At 38.3% G+C, this 21,979-nt stretch overlaps 1 protein-coding gene across 1 annotated transcript in view; it reads right to left on the bottom strand.

Annotated features, from left to right (window-relative positions):
• The window catches only part of TRPC4 (transient receptor potential cation channel subfamily C member 4), a 145,327-nt gene extending 126,319 nt beyond the window's left edge, over positions 1 to 19,008 (bottom strand). Inside the window, exon 1 of the mRNA XM_052650195.1 lies at positions 18,631 to 19,008. Within this exon, the coding sequence (XP_052506155.1) occupies positions 18,631 to 19,008 (378 nt within the window). The remainder of the gene's footprint in view (positions 1 to 18,630) is intronic.
• Positions 19,009 to 21,979: the final 2,971 nt, after the last annotated feature.

Here is a 21,979-nt window from a genome sequence, read left to right as displayed (position 1 = left end):
GTTCATGGAATTCTCCATTCCTTTCTCCAGGGGATCTTTCTGACCCAGGGATTGAACCCAGGTTTCCCACATTGCAGGCAGATTCTTTACCTTCTGAGCTACCAGGGAAGCTCCACTTTACATGAAGTACTTAAAATTTCTAATTCTTATAATTGTGAGAGGTAGCCATTACCATTTTGCTTGTTTGTTTCAAGTTAAATAATCATCATTGTGTCATGCAAGTAGTAAGGGGGTAGAACTAGGACTTGTATTCTTATCTGTCTAAATCCAAACCTGGCCCTCTCCTACCAGGAAACATTTCCTGTTATACAAAATTAAGCCTTGAAACATTTTTTAATTTTTATATTTTTATTTATATTTTTCCTTATTCTACCCAACGTTAAAGGCTGGAATTAAAGTAATGTTTACGATAAATATTTATATTTGATCCTAGACCAAAAAAAGTGAATTTTAATCCTGGCTCAAGAATGAATAATCTCAGTAATCTTGGGCTAGTTTCCTAAACTAGTATAAATTTTATTTTCTTCATACCTGTATAAGGTAATGGTTCTAGGAGTCAGTGTGTGTATGTGTGTGTTGGGGAGGTGGGGGCAAAAGAGGGGGAGAGAGGTGGTATAAGTATGATATCAAAATGCCCTCTGATTTCCCAAAGTTCAGTTTGAATCTTTGCTTTTCAGTTGAGATAATCAGGCAGCATAGGCTTGGCTTAAGGAGATCATGGTATAGTGAAGTAAAAGTCATCCAAAACAGGTGCTAGAACACATGATTTAATAAACATTACTTGCAAGTCAAACATTAAGTTTACGCTGAAAAGCACTGAATAGAATACAGTTTAAGTTTCTTTCCCTAAAGCTGGTAGCCTTAGGTCAGACCAGAAGAATCAAAGGTACCTCAGATGATAAAGAAGATGAATGGGCTCTGATACTCTAGAATAAAATATGCAAGAGAAGTATGTAAATACAATTGGAAAATCAATATTGTATAAAAAAACAAAATGGATGAGTATACATATTATAAATTATTACTTCTATTTATCTCAAAGTTGCAGTTGATTGCTAGATTAGATTCCTTGAGGTCAAGGGCTACTATGTGGTCATATTTTAACATTATCTTGGCCACAGAGGCAGCTAAAGGAATTTTAAAGATAGCAGAATAACCAGAAGAATGGCAGGATTCCTTTACTGACTCTTTGCTCACCCAGACCATTCTCCTAACTTTGCTGTCTCTTTGAGTTGCTCCACTCCAGTGAACTTGGAGGAGCAAAAGCCAGTGACTTGGTACCAAGAATAATGTAATGATTCCACGTTTGCTAGGCCTGTCAGTGTGGATGATGGCATATATACCCAGTTTCTCCAAGATCAGTGTGCCTGTACATACCTATACATAGGGCTTCCCTGGTGGCTCAGTGGTAAAGAATCCGCTTGCCAATGCAAAAGACGAGAGTTCGATTTCTGGGTTGGGAGGATTCCCTGGAGAAGGAAATGGTAACCCACTCCAATATTCTTGCCTGGAAAATTCCATGGACAGAGGAGCCTGGTGGGCTACAGTTAATGGGTCACAAAAGAGTTGGACATGACTGAGGGACTAAAACAACAATTAAGATGAATATACACAGAGATATGTATATAGAAGCATATATTTTTCCAATTTGAAAATAATATATGTTCATTGTAGAGATTTTAGAGAAGACAGAAAAGCACAAAAAAGAAAAACATGCACTCTATCCCAATATTCAGAGATAACTAATACTAACATTTTGCTGTGTATTTGTGACTGGCATCCAATGACCCTCACCACCTGATATTCATGCCCTTGTACAAGAAGACTCCTTTCACACTGAATCAGGCTGATCTGTGTGAGCATTAAAATCATTTGAAACTGGAAAAGAGGAATAATATGATTCTATATTACTCGTGGTTGGTGAAAAACATTCTAGGTGATTTTTCCAGATAAACTTTAGAATCTCTTTCAAACGTCAGAAACCATCTATGATTTTTAAGAGAAGCAGTTCCATTATTTTTATTATGAAGGGGTGTGCATGCATATATGTGTGTGTAGCTGTACATGGATATGTGCGCGTCCCTTGGTATCTTTGGGGATGGGTTCTAGGACCTCCACCTTGGATACCTCCACACACACACACACACGGGCTTCCCCGAGGGCTCAGCAAGTGATGTCTGTCTGCAATGCAGGAGACACAGGAGCCCTGGGTTCAGTCCCTGGATTGTGATGATCCCCTGGAGTAAGATATGGCAACCCACTCCAGTTTTCTTGCTTGAAGAATCCCATGGACAGATGAGTCCCATTGGCTACAGTTCATGGGGACACAAAGAGTCGGACATGACTGAACAAGCACACACGTGTGCACACACACACACACACACACACACAGACATATATATATATATACACTGTGCTGTGCTAGGACATGACTTAGTGACTAAACAACAACAAAATAATTGATTAAGGTGATTAATGAAAATGAACCCCCAAAAGTTTATCACCAAAGCTCACATTTCAAAGTTTAGTTTCCCCTTGCTCTTGAAGTGAAAGTGAAAGTGAAATTTGCTCTGTCGTGTCTTACTCTTTGTGACCCCATGGACTGTCACCAGTAAATCCTCTGTCCATGGGATTTGCCAGGCAAGAATACTGGAGTGGGTTGCCACTCCTTTCTCCACAGAATATTCCTGACCCAGGGATTGAACCCTGGTCTCCTGCACTACAGACTGCTTCTTTACTGATTGAGCCACCAGTATACCCTCTCTCTTACTTTAACATAAACTCAGTCTTCATACAAGTGCTAAGGCTTCTCAAGGAATTTACTTTGCAGAACTTTTAGCCTCTTCAACACACATAAGCATTTTTAATTAAATTGAATTGAATAAGTATAAAATGCTCAAATGACATCAAGGTGAAGGTGCATGTACTGAGCTCTCTAAATGCCAGCCATATTAGCGTGCTGCTGCTGCTGCTAAGTCGCTTCAGTCGTGTCCGACTCTGTGCGACTCCGTAGGCTATTAGTGTGCTAACCATCTAATCTTTACAACAACATGGTGAGCAGGGACTATTATCTCCTTCTGATTTATGAGAAAGTCAAGGCTCAAACAATTTGCCTAGACGATAAGATAGGATTTACAGCCACATCTTTCTCTCTCGAACCTCTTTACCATCTTTCCCTCCTTCCTTGTCCACAAACAGAAAATAAGGACTCTTTCTTGTATTTTCTTACCATCAGATGGAAATGCCTCAATGCTTGAAGCATTGCTTTATTGGTTGAGATTGTTTTTTATCCTCTTTTTTTCACTTGAGTTTCAGAAGGAGCTAAAAGCTTTTTGCTCTTGTGCATTCCAAACATATTTAATGATGATGCTGATGACTTCTATAATAAGTGTGATATGTTCAGAGGAAGGAACAAGAGAATTCTGGAGGACTGCTTATCTATAATTTGCTGGTCATCAAGAAAAAGAAAATGTCAATGTGTATTATCTTATGAGTCAGAATGACCAGTTAGTTTAAACCACTTTATCATGTTAACAGTGAAACATAGTCCATCTTTTAAAAATTCTTCCATTTACGGCAGAATCATTCAGATCACTCATGATTGCCATTTGCCAACTGACTAAAGGAAATCTAGGCTCTATCTATGTTGTAACAGCATTTAAATTCCCTGCTGTGGAATAATAGGAATCAATTTAATTTTTAGACTTTCAAAGTACTTGTTGGTAAAAATACTTTACGTTGGTTTCTATTTGACATTATAAAGATCATATTGGGGATAATTTTCAGCTTTTTCATATTAATGGTGGACAATATTATAAACATTTTCTATTGACATTTTCCATCCAGAAATAAAGGATAATTGATGATGTATCCAGCTATGTTTCATAATAGGATAAGTATTTTGGGAAGTTGTTGTTGTTTAGTCACTAAGTTATGTCCAACTCTGTGACCCCATGGACTGTAGCTCACCAGGCTCCTCTGTCCAAGGAATTCTCCAGGCAGGAATACTAGACAGGGTTGCCATTCCCTCCTCCAGGGGATCTTCCTAAGCCAGGGATTGAAACCGTGTCTCCTTCATTGCAGGTGGATTTTTTACCATCTGAACCACCAGGAAGGAGAACATCTTTAATACTTTATAATTCTCTCTCTCTCTTGCCTTCACTCTCTCTCTGAATTTTCATAGTAAATATGATGATGGTATTTAGTTTCACTTACTGTGAATATCCAGAATGTAACAGAAGCAAATCAAAAAGGGTAACCTCAGCTGGTTAACCACTGAGGAAGTGGAAATGTTTTCACTCTGCAAGGGGTAGCTCTAAAGACTAGAACATATAGGCTGCCTTAGCACAGGACATTTAAAAAGGACTATATGAAATTCATGAGTCTGCAGAAGTAAATTACTTGCTCTAAAGTCTAGCAACTAAAATCAAATGAAGACAAGAGATAAAAGTAAACTCTATCTCTTCCCAGTAGCCAGGGATATATTTATTAGCATCGATATCAATTAAAAACGTCCCTTATTTTTAGTCATGGGTTGGATACATATTTACATTAACTTGCCCATGCCAATCTCCTATTTCATCCTTTGATTTCCTGATTACATAATAGGTACTCTTTCTAAAGCCACAAATTGCATTAGCATATCCACAGAAATTATTTTTTGAAATCCCCTAGGAGCACTGAGATAGAAAGGAAAAGGGTAAACAATTAAATTCTCCTATGCTCTCCCTAAATAGGGTTTCTAGTTCCAATAATTGCATTTTTCAAATGAAAAAGAAGGCATGCACTCCAGAAGGTAAATTGCCAGTGCTGAACTTTATCTTTTAGTGTATGTCATATTATTAGTATATTTGTTTGTCAATAGGAAGACAGAGATTATGACATAATATAGTAATAACAGTATATTATGTTGTTATTGCATGTCACCTTGTGAAACACTTTTACAGAACTTTAACACCACCAGACATTAAAGAAGCAAGTACGTTAATTCTATGATTCCAATTAATACCGAGAAAACCAAGGCTCAGAATGATTTTCAGAGGCTTGTCCTGTTAGCAAGTTGTTGAACAGGGCTAGAAGTCAGTATTTCTGTCACTCAACTCTACTCTTCCCTGGCATTTCATAGCTTCTAATTACTTCTAATGACTTAGTATCTATTGAGCAACTAAATTATAAATGGTATCATAATAGACAAGATAGAGGCACAGCCTAAGTATGTAATTCTAGAGGCTCTTTTAAATTTATGTAACTCATATCCTAAATAGGATAATTAGCTAATCATTTTAATGATTCTTATCCAAATTGGCACAGTGGCTGGAGCCAGATAGCCTGGTGATGATTTTCCGTGACTCTTGTGTTCCAGCACCGATATTTCCTGGTTCTGTGTTCTGGGATGTGTCACTAATACTTTTTTGTGCTTTCATTTCCTCATCTGTAAATGGGGAGAACAATGGGACCCACCTTCACCAGATAATGTGAAGATGAAATGAGATAATGCAAATAAAATTCTTATCATGAATTACTGGCATGATGACAAGTTCAATGAATATTCATCATTCAGGCTATCGGCAGGTTGGATGCTAGATATTGGTTTATAGATTCTTTTGGTCAGGTTAAATCCCCAATACTTTCCCCTCTTCTATAACACAAAGTAATTGGGTTAGATGATCTCCAAGTTCTCTTGAAATTATAAAATTTGATACTCTTTTTAGTGGGGCTTTCAAATCAAAATTTCTTCAGTTGAAATACTCTAGGATCTTAACTACTGAATGGATAAGTAATGTTTAGCAAAGTATTTTTCCCAAAGAAGGGAAAATATAATAAATGCATTAGTGAAATTGGAAAATTATTTGGTATTAAATACCACTTAGTCACTAGTATTTAAGATAGTTAATTGAAATCTCCCAAAAGCAAGGTTATCATGGTATAATGCAACCATACCTAACATGAGGTATACAACTATAGGTATTCTGTAGTTTTCAACATTCTCTAAGTCAGCAGTTCTCAAAGTGTTGTCTCCAGACCAGAAGCATTAGTGTCACTTTCATACTTGGGAGAAACACAAGTCCCAGGGACCCCTTCCAGACCAGCTATATCAGAGACTCTTGGGGCGAGATCCCACAAACTGAAGTAAGAAGCCCTCCCAGAAATGTTGATGGTACAGAAGATTCAGTACTAGTGTCTAAGTGAAGAGTGAAAAAGAAAGTACTGCCTCTGATGAACATTTACTGAAGCAGCTGAAACTCAAATTGAATCTGGCCTTAGAAGACATCAAAGAGAAAGGTCTGCTAGAAATAATTAGAAGTCAAGTAACCAATCAATTGACTGAAAAAAGGGAGCTGAGAAGTCACTGTTGGTTATTCCCTATGGAGAAATACAGCACTAAGGAGGTTAAAGAAAAGTTCAGTAAAATCAGCAGAGAGTATCAGAGTAATGATTCTAGCCAGGAAGCAGTCTCAGTAAGAATACATAATCTCCCATCTCCCTGCCCAGTGTGGAGAATGACAGGTTCTCTGTGCTGTATACTACATGAAAAGAAATAAAGTATTGTTCTTTTCATTTTTTATAGTAAAAATGAAAACACTAAGGACTCAGTATCTTGATTTATGAAGAAGTACATGAAATAGGGAAGAAAATAATTAATAATCTGTGCCCATCTATTTATCTGGAAAAACCTAAATATCTTCATTAGATGTGGCATTTAGAAAAGTTTTTAACATACTAACCATCATAAACATTTAAACAATATACAAGGGAAAGGACATACAACTAATGTCAAAGTGATTGGAAGACAGGTGAATTTATGCACTTCAAGGTCCTCCCTATCATCTGTATATCAATCCCAAACTCCTTTCTTAAGACTAAAATGTCTGATAATTTCCTAGATGTCAATGTCAATAAAGCGAAAGCTGAGTATATCCAAGCAGGTCTCATACACCTCTTTTAGAGTCTCTACCTCAGCTACTGGAATTAACTTTCCCCAGTTATAAACCAAACATTCATACTCCTCCTTCAGGCCTTTCTCCTGCTCCCCCGATGCCCTCCACCCAGTAATATTTTGTATTTACCAAGTCTAGTCAGTTTAGTTTCATAATTACCCAAGGATTGATTTCTTTTTTCCATTGTGATTCAGTTCAGTTCAGTTCAGTTCAGTCGCTCAGTCGTGTCCGACTCTTTGCGACCCCATGAATCGCAGCACTCCAGGCCTCCCTGTCCATCACCAACTCCAGGAGTTCACTCAGACTCACATCCATCGAGTCAGTGATACCACCCAGCCATCTCATCCTCTGTCGTCCCTTTCTCCTCCTGCCCCCAATCCCTCCCAGCATCAGAGTCTTTTCCAATGAGTCAACTCTTCACATGAGGTGGCCAAAGTACTGGAGTTTCAGCTTTAGCATCATTCTTCCGATGAAATCCCAGGGCTGATCTCCTTCAGAATGGACTGGTTGGATCTCCTTGCAGTCCAAGGGACTCTCAAGAGTCTTCTCCAACACCATTGTGATTACATTTACTCATATCCCCATGATATTTTTCCTGTCTCTCTTCACAACTAGACTCTAGAAAACAAAAATCACGTCTCCTCCCCAGTGACGGGGCTCAGACCTGGCCCAAAAAGCATATGCAAATTGTAAATTGTTCCCTGGTGAATATACTGGAAGAATAAGCTGAGTAATCTGAAATCTCAAGCCCCCATGATTTCGGGAGGCAGTCATGCCTTGCATCTCATTCCAGAGAAAGAAATTAACACGTGACACATTCGTCAAAGAGTCTATTTCCTGATCCACATCCGTCACATTTTAAGTTCTAAGTAAGTGTTCTGATCATTAGATTTGTGTGTTTTAATAATAGATCCTTTTCCTTGATCCATTTTAAGACAAGTTATGCTGATTTTGACCACTTGGATACTATTGTTCTTAGGTTATAACACTCAGCTTCAGTGACCTCAACAAAATTAATGGTAATATGTTCCAGGGTCTTTGAGGGTAGCCTGTAAGACTGCAAATTAGGCAAACAGAGTAAACACAAAATGGCTTTCATGATCACAAGAATCTTCTAAGGAATTTAACTTATGAGATAAAAAATCCTGTCAAGAATTCATTTGTTACCTACCAGATGCTGGCTAATGGAAACTTTTATTCCAAATGATGTTGGCCACACTTAAGAGATGCATTGTCTAAGTAAGTCACAGATAAACAGCCAAGCTCTAATGGGGTTTGTCTGCCCCCCTCTCTCCCCCACAAACCCCAAGGACCTCTTTTATGTGCCATACTGTATACATTTCCTGGTGTAACAACTTCTCTTTTATTGTACAAGATACCAGGAACTCTGAGGTAGGTTGGAGTTGCTCTTTCCAAATTACAAAGTTCAAACCAAAAGATACAACTTTTGTTGATTCTCAGTGTCTTTGCTGAAGAGGAATTCTAGAATGTTCAAACAGAAAAGAAAAATTCTTGGCTTATGAACTGATATAAAAGAAATCCTCCAGAAACGCAAGGCCTGGGATATTTCAGACTCCTGACAGATTGCAAACCTTTACTGCCTTTTATTAATGATCAAGGTTCCAGATCAAGTGCCTCTAAGAAGCCAAGACCTACTTGTCACACTAGAGTTTAGCTCAGAAGTTGAACATCTTCCAACAAACAATCTCATAATAGCAGATATCTTCTCCAGACACCAAATTATTTTGGCCAGCACAAATGTCATTGACTAAAGAGACACTGAAATGTTTGGTCACTGTTCTCTAGACAATAAAATTAAGAAGATTATATAGTAATAAGCAGGAAAAACACAATAGCAATTTTGTTCTATAGACCTGTTACAATCTTAAATGATCTAGACACACAGTCCCAAGTCTGTCTCATGGTCGCTCTTATAGATAATAAACAAGAGGGTATACAATATAAGATCATTGTTATTAAGAAATGCAAATACTTTAGGAGTATGATTGTGCAGGTGTTTCAAATTCACAAGATGACTGGAGAAGTAGCGCCTGAACTTACACAGATAAGAACAGATCCCTACTCATTCCTAAGTGTCCGGTGTTTCTCTAGTAGTGGAAAACTGGGATATAACATAATATATGTCTTTAAACATTACTACTACTTGTCCACCCTTGCCAAGGATAGCACAAGTTGGAAAATTCTTGTCTTACAAACAGATACAAGAGAAATCGTCCAGAAATACATGGCCTGGGATATTTCAGACTCCTGCCAGATTTCAAACCTTTGCAAACCTTTACTACCTTTTATTAATAATCAAGATCAATATGGTGGGAAGGTAACCCAAACAACTGGATATGAAACAATTAAAAACCAGTAAAGCAAAAAGCAAAGAAGTATTGTCATTGTGGAGTGTTGTTTTATCAAAGTTTGGAGCCAGGTGAGGGAAAAGGATGCCTGATGTTGAGACATAGGAATGGGCCAAAAAACACGGACTTTTGGGGAGAACTTTCAGGAGACATCCAGCCTTGAAATTCTTGTCCTAATCATGGCAATGATTCTGATCAAAGTCCTCCAGTAAAGCAAAGATAACGGCATTAATAGCTACAGCAGGTCTTGCTTTAAAAGAATGTAATGTCTCTAAGGTGGCTTAGTTAGTAAAGAAATCTGCCTGCAGTGCAGGAGACCCAGGTTCAATCCCTGGATTGGTAAGATCCCATGGAGAAGGAAATGGCAACCCATTCCAGGATTCTTGCCTGGGAAATACCATGGACAGAGGAGCCTGGTGGGGCTACAGTCCATGGGGTCACAAAGAGTCAGACACAACGTAGTGAGTAAACCACAACAGTGTCTCTAAGAGTCCGTCTGAAGGGTTAATAGGGTAGCAGAGATGTGCCTGCAAATGGGCCCCTCTGCTAGGGCTGGACGTCCTTGCAAACGAGGCGTTCTGCCAAAGAGTCTGGACACAGCCTTGAGTTTAATGGTCCCTTGCAAACAGGGAGCATTCCCTTCTTGTGATAAAGAAGGAATAGAGGGCTTTGTACAGACTCTGCAGTAGACTAGGATTTTACTCCCCTTTGCTATATGATAACATGTATGCACCTGCGCTGTGCTGAAAAGGCTTATTCATGCAGTCTGGAATTCTGCCTAGGGGGCTTTTATAATAAACGGCAATTAGTTTTTTGCCCAGTTCTGTTCCTCCGGCCGGAGTGTGCGTGTCGTCTGTCTCTTGTGTGTCTTCTTCTGTGTCATTTCACTCGTAATCTCCAACATCTGGTGCCCAACGTGGGGCTCGAGTGAAACCGAAAGGGTAAGTAACCCTGGGGGGATTTTAAATCCATAGCAGGGGAACTTTCGGGAAAATTATGGGGAATTCCTCACCCTAGCAGAGGGGAGCTTTCAAAAAAATCATGGGGAATGCCTCATCATTACGGGCACAATACATGGAGTTAGCCCAAGGACTTCTCCACTCCATAGGCGTTAAAGCCTCGACTCGTCGGTTGAGTGAGCTCTTTCGCTTGGTGGAGCAACATTGTCATTGGTTTCAATATCAAACTAAGTTACAGTTAAACTTGAAGGAATGGAAAATAATTCAAAAGGAATTGAGAAAGCAACATCAGAACGGTAATGTGATCCCTTTGAAGTTATGGACTTCGTGTAGTGCTATAACACAAGCTTTGACCTTGCTCTCTACTGATAATGAAACGAAAGCTAATGCTTCAAGGAGGGGAGAAATAATTTATGGGGGTGTGTCAGACGTTGGTGGGGCTTCTGCATCACCTGAAGGCAAGGATACAAATGAGCCTCCTCCTGTAAATGGTGAAACATTGGATAGTTCAGAATCAGATTTGGAGGCTTCTTCGGTTTTGTCAGAGGAGGGCAAAGAGATTAAAGAAATGACCCATCTATTCCAGGAATGGTGGAAATCCCGTAAGGAGGAGAAAAAATCTACACCTTCTGCTCCTCCTTGTGCTTCTCTTTTCCCCACTGCGGTTAATCGGCCCGATGTGGGCAGGGAACATTGTCAGTTCTCCTTTCCTTTGTCTGTGCTTCATGATGATGACTTGCCTGCTCCCCCTGGTGGGTTTATCGATCCTCCACAATTGTTTCCCATCCAGAGACAGCAGGATGGCAATGTGATAAATGTACAATATGCTCCTTCGGAATATAAATTTTTTAAAGATCTTAAGGCTGCAGTAGTGCAGTACGGTCCTCAATCTCCCTTTGTTTTGGCTATGCTGGAATCATTGGGAAAAGGCAAATTAATCATTCCATTAGATTGGGAATCTATTGCCCAAGCTGTCTTGGAGGGCTCTCAATGGTTGCAACTTCATAGCTGGTGGGAAAAAGAAGCTAGAAAGCAGGCTCAGATTAATGAGGGGCAGAATACCCCTGGTCCTCTTGAGGACAAGCTAATGGGAGAGGGCCAATAACAGGCTTTAAGAGAACAGACTCAATACTCTGATCAGGACTTACAACAAATCCGCCAGGTCTTTTTACGAGCATGGCTCCATGTGGTGCCTACTGGCCACGCCCAGCCCTCCTTTGTTAAAACAATGCAAGGCCCCAATGAGCCATATACTGATTTTCTAGCAAGATTGAGGGTAGCTGTGGAACGGGCTATAGGGAGGGATGAGATTTCAGAGATATTATTACAAACTTTAGCATTTGAAAATGGAAATCCTGAATGCAAGTGTATACTGGGACCTTTAAAGGGACAGGGTGCATCTATAGCTGAATATATCAGAGCCTGCTCAGGAGTAGGAGGAACTGAGCATCAGGCTAATGTCTTTGCTACAGCCTTGGCCAAAGCTATGAGACCACAAAAGGGAGGTAACTGCTTCCATTGTGGAAAACCTGGTCATATGAGAAGAGAATGTCAGAAATTAAAAGCTGATGAAGGTGTAATTCCTAAAGACAGATCTCTTGCTGGGAAGAATAAGACTCCTCCTGGACTTTGCCGTCGGAGTGGAAAGGGGTTTCATTGGACTAATGAATGCAGATCTAAAACAGACAAAATAGGCAACCTGATACTGGGAAACTATCCTGCGGGCCTAAGTCCTTGGGGCCCAGGAACAATACCAGGGACTTCTCCTCCTTGCCCTCTTCTCCATCCCATCTGCCCCACCCCTATTCCCTCCCAACAACCGTTACAAGTCGATGCCCCATTAAAAGGACCTCAGATGATGATTTCCGTCTTACGGTCTGCTACTTCAGGGAGTGCTGCTGCTGATGTGCCACTAGCTGAGAATGTTCTTTTGTCACCAGGGGAAGGCATTTATAAATTAAAAACAAATGTATTTGGACCACTGCCTACAGGCACTTTTGACTTGATATTAGGCCATAGCAGCGCGGCTTTGAGAGGTTTAACCATAATTCCTGGGGTAATAGACTCTGATTATGTTGGGGAAATTTTAATTATGGTCTCTACTTCTACCACACTTTCACTGTTAGCTGGGGAACATATTGCTCAAATACTTCTCCTACCTTTTCACCCCTTTTTGGCTCTTCCTAATGAATGAACAGGAGGATTTGGAAGTACTGGGCGACATATATTTTGGGAAATGCTTATCAAAGATTCCTGCCCTGTTCTCGCTTTGATTATACAGGGAAACAACTTTGAAGGACTAGTAGACACAGGGGCAGATGTTTTAGTCATTTCTTCTCAACAATGGCCCCAAGATTGGGAAAAAGAAAAAAACCCTTTAATGCTGACAGGATTGGGCTCCATTGCAGATGTCTGGAAGAGTACCCATCCCTTACAATGTCAATTCCATAATGGAAGATCAGTGTTTGTTACCTTTTATATTGTAAATATACCTATTAATATATGGGGAAGAGATCTTCTCTCTCCTTTGGGGGCTTCTGTAACCATTCCATCGGAAAACTAGTAGCCACTGCTCAAATTCCTCGAGCACTCCCATTAAAATGGTTAACTAATACTCCAAAATGGGTTGAGCAGTGGCCATTACCACAAATGAAGCTCGAGGCGTTAGAACAATTAGTACAAGAACAACTCCAACTCGGTCATACAGAGCCCTCTACCTCCCCCTGGAATTCTCCTGTTTTTGTTATAAAAAAGAAATCTGGAAAATGGAGAATGCTAACTGATTTATGAGAAGTTAATAAATGTATTGAACCTATGGGAGCATTACAATTGGGACTCCCCTCTCCAGCTCTTATTCCTCAGAATTGGTCCTTAATGGTATTAGATCTTAAAGACTGTTTTTTTTTTTTACCATTCCCCTACAATTGCAAGATAGAGATAAATTTGCTTTTACAGTTCCTGTTCTTAATCATGCTCAGCCTGTTAAGCGTTATCAATGGACAGTCTTACCACAAGGAATGATAAATAGTCCTACCTTATGCCAAGAATTCGTAGCTCGCTCTTTACAATCCCTCTGTCAAGAATACCCCAATTATAGTCTATATCATTATATGGATGATCTCCTCTTGGCAGCTCCTAGTATTGCTGAACGTGATGAATTCTTTTTAAAAGTACAGGAGGCTTTAAGACTATACAATTTGCAAATAGCCCCAGAAAAAATTCAAAAGGACTTTCCTATTTCATATTTAGGGACAATATTGGAACAACATAGAATTAGGCCCCAAAAGTTGCAAATTAGAAGAGACCATCTCAAAACCTTAAATGATTTTCAAAAGTTATTGGGAGATATTAATTGGCTACGCCCGGTACTTGGGATTCCTACTTATCAATTATGACATTTGTTTTCTACTTTAGAAGGAGATACAGCTCTGGATAGCCCCCGGACCTTAACCCCATTGGCTTTACAGGAACTTCAATTTGTTGAGCAACGACTAAATGACGGCTTTTTGACTTACTTACATGCATCTCAACCTATTTCTTTTATAATATTTCATACCCGTTATTCCCCATCTGGTGTAATTGCTCAAGAAAAAGGATTAATAGAATGGGTTTTCTTACCTAACAGTTTTTCCAAAAAATTGACTATATATATGGATAAATTAGCCTTCCTTATACAGAAGGGTCGCCATCGTATTTTACAATTATCAGGATGTGAACCACACCAGATTGTTACTCAGTTAACAACTGCACAAATATCTCGATGTTTACAATGTAATGAAAACTGGAAAATTTCTCTTGCCTCATATCCTGATTCATTTTCTAATCATTATCCATCATCTAAATTGATTGATTTTCTCTGTACTAACACTATATCTCATTCCTCAATTTCAGATGTTCCAGTTAAGGGACCCACTATTTTTACAGGTGCAAACAAACATACTGCTGGATATTGGACCCTGGAAAATTCCAAGGTTCTCCCCCACTCATTTTCTTCTGTACAGCCCACTGAATTATGGGCTATCTATTTAGTTTTGCAAGATTTTCCCCAACTTCCTATTAACATTGTTTCAGATTCTCGATATGCTGTTCTCTCTTGCCTACAGCTTCCCCATGTCTCCTTTCCACTGACTCTTAAAACAGCTATTGATAAATTGTTTTACCAAGTACAACAATTGCTCTTGCAGCGTTCAGAGTTAATTTTCTTTACTCACATCCGTGCACATTCTGCCCTTCCTGGACCCTTATCATCCAGAAATGCTACAACTGATGCCTTACTTTATCCTATAGAAGCAGCAAAACAAGAACATCTCTTACAACATACCCACTCCAAAGGGTTACAAAAATCTCATGCTATTACTTGAAAACAAGCTCAAAATATTGTTCGTTCTTGTTCCACATGTGCACCCTTTGCTTTGCCATTTACCCCACCAGGTGTCAACATGAGAGGACTACAAGCAAATCAGATATGGCAAATGGATGTAATTTACATTTCTTCCTTAGGACAACAAAAATGTGTGCATCATACTATAGATACTTGCACACATTTTCAATGGGCCACTGCATTACATTCTGAAAAGGCTGATGCTGTTATTACTCATTTGTTATCTTGTTTTGCAGTTATGGGATTACCAATTGAATTGAAAACTGATAATGCACCTGCTTACCAATCCGCAAAATTAGCTCACTTTTTATCTCAATACCACATAACTCATACTTTCGGTATTCCTTATAATAGTCAAGGGCAAGCTATCATTGAAAGAGCTAATCATACCTTGCATGATTATCTTGAAAAAATAAAAAAGGGGGAACAAGAGAGATTTATGAAACCTAAAGACATTCTGAATAAAACCTTACTTACCCTAAATTTTTTGAATGTTTGGAGCAAGGGAAATTTATCAGCAGCAGAGTTGCATTTTCAAGGGAAAGAAGAGGATAAGAAGATCTTGAATACGCCTATTTGGTATAAAGATAAAGAGAAAGGTTGGATCCCAACATCATTAATATATTTGGGACAAGGGTATGCTTTCATTTCTGTTGATAATTACAGGTTTTGGACCCCAGCAAGATTGATCAAAATCAACAATGGCTGATCCCTTTGTTCAAAAATTAGAAGAGCTTACTATACAGAGAAGCCTTACTTCCCGTACAAGGGAAGCAACACCTCCTACATGGGGTCAAATGAAGAGGTTGACCCAGGAAGCAGAGAAGACGTTAATGAAGGTGGGGTAACCTCTGAATCCTACCAATCTTTTGCTTGCCACGATGGCGGTGGTGACATGTCAGGTAATCAGTGTTATCGGCAAGTAATCATACATATTGGGCACATATACCTAATCCCCCGTTAGTAACAGCAGTTTCCTGGGGGGAACCAGAAGTGCAGGTATGTACTAATGAGACTGCCTTCTTTCCCCTGGCAGCTTGCGGGGGAATAGAACAACTATCTCATCATAAACAATAATATAATATTAGTAATTTGACCATTACAGTGGAAGGTATTCCTTTATGTACAGGAGGACACCCCTTTTGTCTGTCCATCAAGGAACATTCTCATCATTCTTATAATACATGAGGGGTAAAATATAATAGTTACCATCTTGCTGCTTTTACTGTGCTTGTTTCCACCAGGGGATTTAGCACCTCGACAGAACTGATAGATATTCATAATGGAAAACACATGTCGCTATGTCCTGTTAACTTTTTTGTTCCTTCTCTAGAATCTTTGGAGTGGGAACGTTGCCAAGGTCATCGACCCTTTAAAGTCATGAATTATTCTGGGGCCATCACTATAGATTGGAATCCAGATCATGGGCAATTCTGAGAAAAATGGTCAAGTAAATCTCTTAGGTGGCATCGTGCAAATACCACTTTGATGGGCAATGGTAATGAAACAGTTAAATGGCAGCAATTTGCACTTGTCCCTCCTCAATTACAATTGCAAGGATATCTGCACATTCAAGGAGATATTTGGAAACTATGGGCAGTTTCTGGTAATCTCACTATCTGGTCGGGAAACTATACTTTGGACAGTGGTGACTCTTCGGGTCCATTCCATGTTAACTTACATGTTAATAAATCTTATTCTGCAATGGCAGGTGTAAAATATCCTTTTGCATTGTTATATGGGAATTGGACCTGGAATGATACCGTGGGGTCTGTGTCATGTGACTATTGTAATCTAACTCAATGTGTAAATCAGTCTTGGTGGGAAGAATTTGAAAGACGAGCCTATAATTCCAATTTCTCGCTAGTAATTGTTAAGGCTCGGACAGAAGTATGGTTACCTATAAATCTGACTCGGCCGTGGTCAGATTCTTTTCCTGTTTCTCATCTAGTAACCGCTGTACAGACTTTGCTACACCGATCTCGACGTATGCTTGGTGTGGTCATTGCTTCGATTCTAGCAGTCGCATCAGTAACTGCAACAGCGGCGGTGGCAGGTCTTGCGTTACACCAAGGAATTCAAACAGCTGATTTTATTCGGGACTGGTATAAAGACTCATTTGTTATGGCAACAACAGCAAGATTTGGATGCCCAACTTGCTACCGACGTGCTCAATCTTCAACACACTATTTCCTGGCTTGGAGATCAATTGGCTGTTTTATCTACACAAAGTGTGTTGAAATGTGATTGGAATTCTTCTCAGTTTTGTATAACACCTGTACCATTTAACATGAGTGAAGGATGGGATAAAGTAAAACGATCCTTGACTGGGCATCAAAATCTCACTACGGAGATCATGGACCTGGAACGACAAATTTTGTCTACTTTTAGCAGGACTTTACCTGACATTATGGGGTCCGATTTGCTAAAAAGTCTTCAAGAGGGAATGAATAACTTAAATCCATTAGGGCATGTATCCTCACTAATTGGGACTACTTTTGGGAACACTGTGTTTATATTACTTTTATGTTGTGTTGCTTTTCTAGTCTTCCGGCGCTGGCGGAAAGGGAAACAACTAAAGCACGAAGCAGAGAAGATCCAGACCATGTTACAATTTATAAAAGCAAATAAAAAAGGGGGAGATGAAGGGTTAATAGGGTAGCAGAGATGTCCTTGCAAACGAGGCGTTCTGCCAAAGAGTCTGGACACAGCCTTGAGTTTAATGGTCCCTTGCAAACGAGGGAGAATTCCCTTTTTGTGATAAAGAAGGAATAGAGGGCTTTGTACAGACTCTGCAGTAGACTAGGATTTTACTCCCCTTTGCTATACGATAACATGTATTCACCTGCGCTGTGCTGAAAAGGCTTATTCATGCAGTCTGGAATTCTGCCTAGGGGGCTTTTATAATAAACGGCAATTAGTTTTTTGCCTAGTTCTGTTCCTCCGGCCGGAGTGTGCCTGTCGTCTGTCTCTTGTGTGTCTTGTTCTGTGTCATTTCACTCGTAATCTCCAACACCGTCATTTGCAGAAAATATTTGCACCTTTATTAAATAGAACAGAAACTGCTAGAGGTTAAAAACAATTGTTTTTTATAAGATTTTACTTGAAAGGACAGATTTTGAGCCGCTGAAATACATGCAATATCTTCTGCAATTAGTCAATGAGGCTTGATGTGGGGAAGTGAAGAGTTCAACGTGAAAGGATAAAGGATCAAATCGTTCAGATACAGGGCAATACCAGGGAATAATGTAGACAGACAAAAATAGATTCCTTATTCATTTCTGTCTATGATTTTTCCACTTCCTTAGGGGGAAAAATAGGAAGACAACAGGAATTAAAACCAGATAGTATTTATAATCACATACCATTTTAGCTTAGTTTCTACTGATGACATTAAGATACAGCTACATTTTGCCAATAGTAACTGTGATATATTAAATCTACAGTCAGTTATTTTCTAGTAAACTTTTTTGCTTTTTTAAAAAATTTGTCTCCATTTAAAAGAATCCATTAGAGTTTGCTAAAAAACAGTATCAGAGTTAGATGTACAACTCACTTTAGCATTAAGATACAGAATTCCAAAACAGGCAAGAAGGTTAAAAGGAAAAATAGCAAAAGAATTCAGCCTGTTACTGCAGAATGTTCAGAAAATGAAGGACAAGGAGAAAACCCCCACATATACACAGTAGCGCCACCCCCCCCCCCAAAATTTATATACTATTATATAAACATATCCCTAATGTATGAGAAGCCACCATAGGTTACTTAGTTTTGCTTTGGTTCTATTAAAGTCTGATTAGCCAGGGTAAGAGGTGCAGGTGATGGTGACTTCTGTAGAGTATAAAATCTGTACTTAGCAGTAGTTTTTCATCATAGTAGTTTTTATTTCAGTGCTAATATTTCTTAAAATTGGGGAAGAATTTGACCATCCATAGAAACCTTCTGCGTGTAAAATAAATGAAAACCAGTATTTTCGCAAGTACCTGTTTTTCTCCACTGGGCTTTTTGTGGTTCAGCAACAGCTCGACAGCTCCCACAACTTCTTTCCTGATAGCATGTAATAGGGCGTCTCCAACATAGACGTTAAAGCTTAAGAGGAGTTCGATGAGTTCCAAGTTCTCATTTTCAATTGCAATGAGAAGAGCAGTTCTTCCAAGAGGATCGATGCAATTAATATTGATTTTAAAATAAATTTCAGCTTCTTCTAGGGATTTCTTGACGCTTGCATAATCTCCCTTTTCCACAGCATTTAGGTAGGCTTTCTCGGAGGGTGAGAGTTCAGATTCCGCTCGGACTATCCTGAGAGGGATGCGGTCTCTAGAGGGGGCGTTAACATTTCTTTTGTAATAGAACTGCGCCATGTTTATGCCATGCTATGTCTTTGTCTCTGAAAGTACAAACAAAAACCAAAACACACAAGGATTAGAGTTAGCACACTTTTTAATGATTCTGCATCACATTTAACTCACAACGATGCCAATAATAATGGTAAAACTTAATTATTAAGAAGTTATTTTCCCTTTAAACCATGGAAGTGAATTCGCTCAGTCGTGTCCGACTCTTTGGTACTGCATGGACAGTAGCCTACCAGGCTCCGCCTTCCATGGGATTTTCCAGGCAAGAATAATGGAGTGGGCTGCCATTTCCTTCTCCAGGGAATTTTCCCAACCCAGGGATCGAGCCCGGGTCTCCTGCATTGCAGACAGATGCTTTACCGTCTGAACCACCAGGGAAGCCTTAAACCATGGAAGTAGGTAATAATTATTCAGTGATCTCAAAACGCAGGTTACAAAAGTTCTTATCTAAGAAGAATAAAGAGAGGCTAATATTTGGCAAGTTACTTTTAAAATTTTAAGTCTTTATTGAATTTGTTACGGTATTGTTTCTATTTAATGTTTTGATTTTTTTGGCCATGAGGAATGTGGGATCTTAGCCCCCGCAGCCAGGTATCGAACTTGCACTTCCTGCATTGGAAGATGAAATCAGAATCACTGAATCACCAAGGAAGTTCGGTAAGAAGTTGCTTTTAAAGATGACTTTAAAACTGACATTTGTCAGGGGCTGCACCTGTAATTTTTTAAAATTATTTACAAAATTTATTATAAACACATATTGTTTTAACAGAGAACCTTGAAAGTCAACTGTACCTTTGAGGTCTGCAAAATGGACCAGGGATTTTCAAGTATGTCATTCACTGTAAGTTTTGCTCATCTTGAAGATGATGTTGAGGTTATAGAATATCAACATCTCAGCAAAATGTTTTTTCGGTTTCATTTCTATTTTTAATGTTTGTAATAACTGACATTAAAATTTCTGTGACTTAGTGATATTAATGTCAATAAAAAATCATAGCAAGCCTGATGAGTATAATTGTATTTTTTTCTTCTTATAAGTAAATTAATTGAGGAAGAAAGAATGTGAACCGATGGTATTATCAAGATGTGTCTAGGCAATTTAATTTCCAAAGGAAACATTTAGAAAGGGATTAAATATATGGTTTATTATGAAAATGCTATTTTTCTTAATTCTTTTACCTCCAAAGCACAGAACAATAAACCACAAGGCAGGAATACATTTATTGTAAAATGTAATATTATTTTGAAGTTACAGTAAAGAAACAGTTCAAGATGAGGAAATTACTTCAAATAAATGAGATTATCATTTCAAAATAGATTAATAAAAAATATCCAATGTCTCTCAAAGTCTTGCTGATTTCATAATTATCTTAATGATACAAAGTTTATAAAAATGTATTGCTTTGAGCATAACTTCTTTATTTCTGTTAGTTCCTGATTTTATACGTACAGTCTGAACTTTTATTATTCTATGTCATTAATATTCAACTCACATGTTTATTTACATACATTTGCTTATCAAATTAAAATGAATGGGGCATTCTAGGTACCTGAATATGCATATTTATCTTAATTGACCTTATCATTTTATAACTCAACCAGATTTGAATAATGCATTAACTATAGATTGAATATGCATTGCATTAACAAATGTGATTATATTTAATGTAATGGTCTCAATTTGAGAAATTATTCATTGTTTGCATGCTGCCTCAATTTAACAGTAATTTCAGTTACCAAGCAGTTAAGTTTTAATTTTTGATGTCCAGATTATTCATCATGACTTCTCAAATATCTGGGTTCAAAGTCTAATATACAATGCTGTACATTCATAATTTGTTCCTTTCTGGCATATTAGATTCAGCATTTTATTAAGGCCTCTTTATAGACTAAGCAAAAAGTGGCAATCTTATAATCCAAAACATTTTTCTCAAATGTTTCCCATCTTAATCAATCTTTTTGTTTTAAATGTATTATGATCAACTACATAGCATGATATACATTTATTTTCACAATTGGAGACAGAGTGTTGTGAGTTTTTTAAATGGCAATATTACTTTTTTGGAGGAAGATGAAAAGTAATACTGGTTTTCAAATGTATCCATTTTAGATGTTCAAATTTCTTAATTGAACTTGATTATAATTTCAGTATTTGGAAGATGCTTTAAATTACTAGAGTAACAGGAATAAAATTTATATTATCAGATAATTAAGACAATTTAATATTCCTCAGATATAACCAAAGCTTCAATAAACCAACATCATTATGATGTTACATATCATCATTTTAATTTTCTAACCCCAAATGTACCATATATGTATCAGCTGATGTTTATTCACTAAGTCGTGTCTGACTCTGCGACCCATGGATTATAGCCCACCAGGCTCCTCTGTCCATGGGATTTTCCAGGCAGGAATACTAGAGTGAGTTGCCATTTCCTACTCCAGATATGCATCAGTGGTAGCATTAAAATATCTGCCTTAAGAAGGTAATTGTCACCCACTTCCCCAGCACTCCTTGTCTATTCATGTCAGCATCCATAAGATATGTGTGATCAATGATATAGTTTTCACATGGCAGTTTTATCAGGACTACAATATAAATACCTTATGATGATAATAACTGCCATTTCTATTCTATTTCAGCAGTATACATTCTCTATTACCTTACATTTTGTCCTTCATTTTCTAGAGTTGAATCTGAAGTTTCTCAACACAAAATTTTTGCTTAAGACTAATGTTCGATTGTTGCCCAAAATATTAATTAAAATGAAAGAAGGTTTGAACATACACATGCACAGCCTATAAGAAATTCATGTGAATTATGACTCAGTCAGGATTAGGAATCAGTCTCAAAGATGGAAAAACTGAACTTTATTTTATTACATTTGCTTTATTTTATTACTCATGGTATCCAACAGAAATTAGATAGTAAACAGCATTATCCTTTTTAGAGTGCAAGATGGTGACAATGAAG

This window comes from Budorcas taxicolor, chromosome 12, assembly GCF_023091745.1.
Source record: "Budorcas taxicolor isolate Tak-1 chromosome 12, Takin1.1, whole genome shotgun sequence".
NCBI classification, from domain to species: domain Eukaryota; kingdom Metazoa; phylum Chordata; class Mammalia; order Artiodactyla; family Bovidae; genus Budorcas; species Budorcas taxicolor.
Note: the sequence above shows the minus strand (reverse complement) of the source record. Positions and strands in the feature narration are given on the sequence as shown.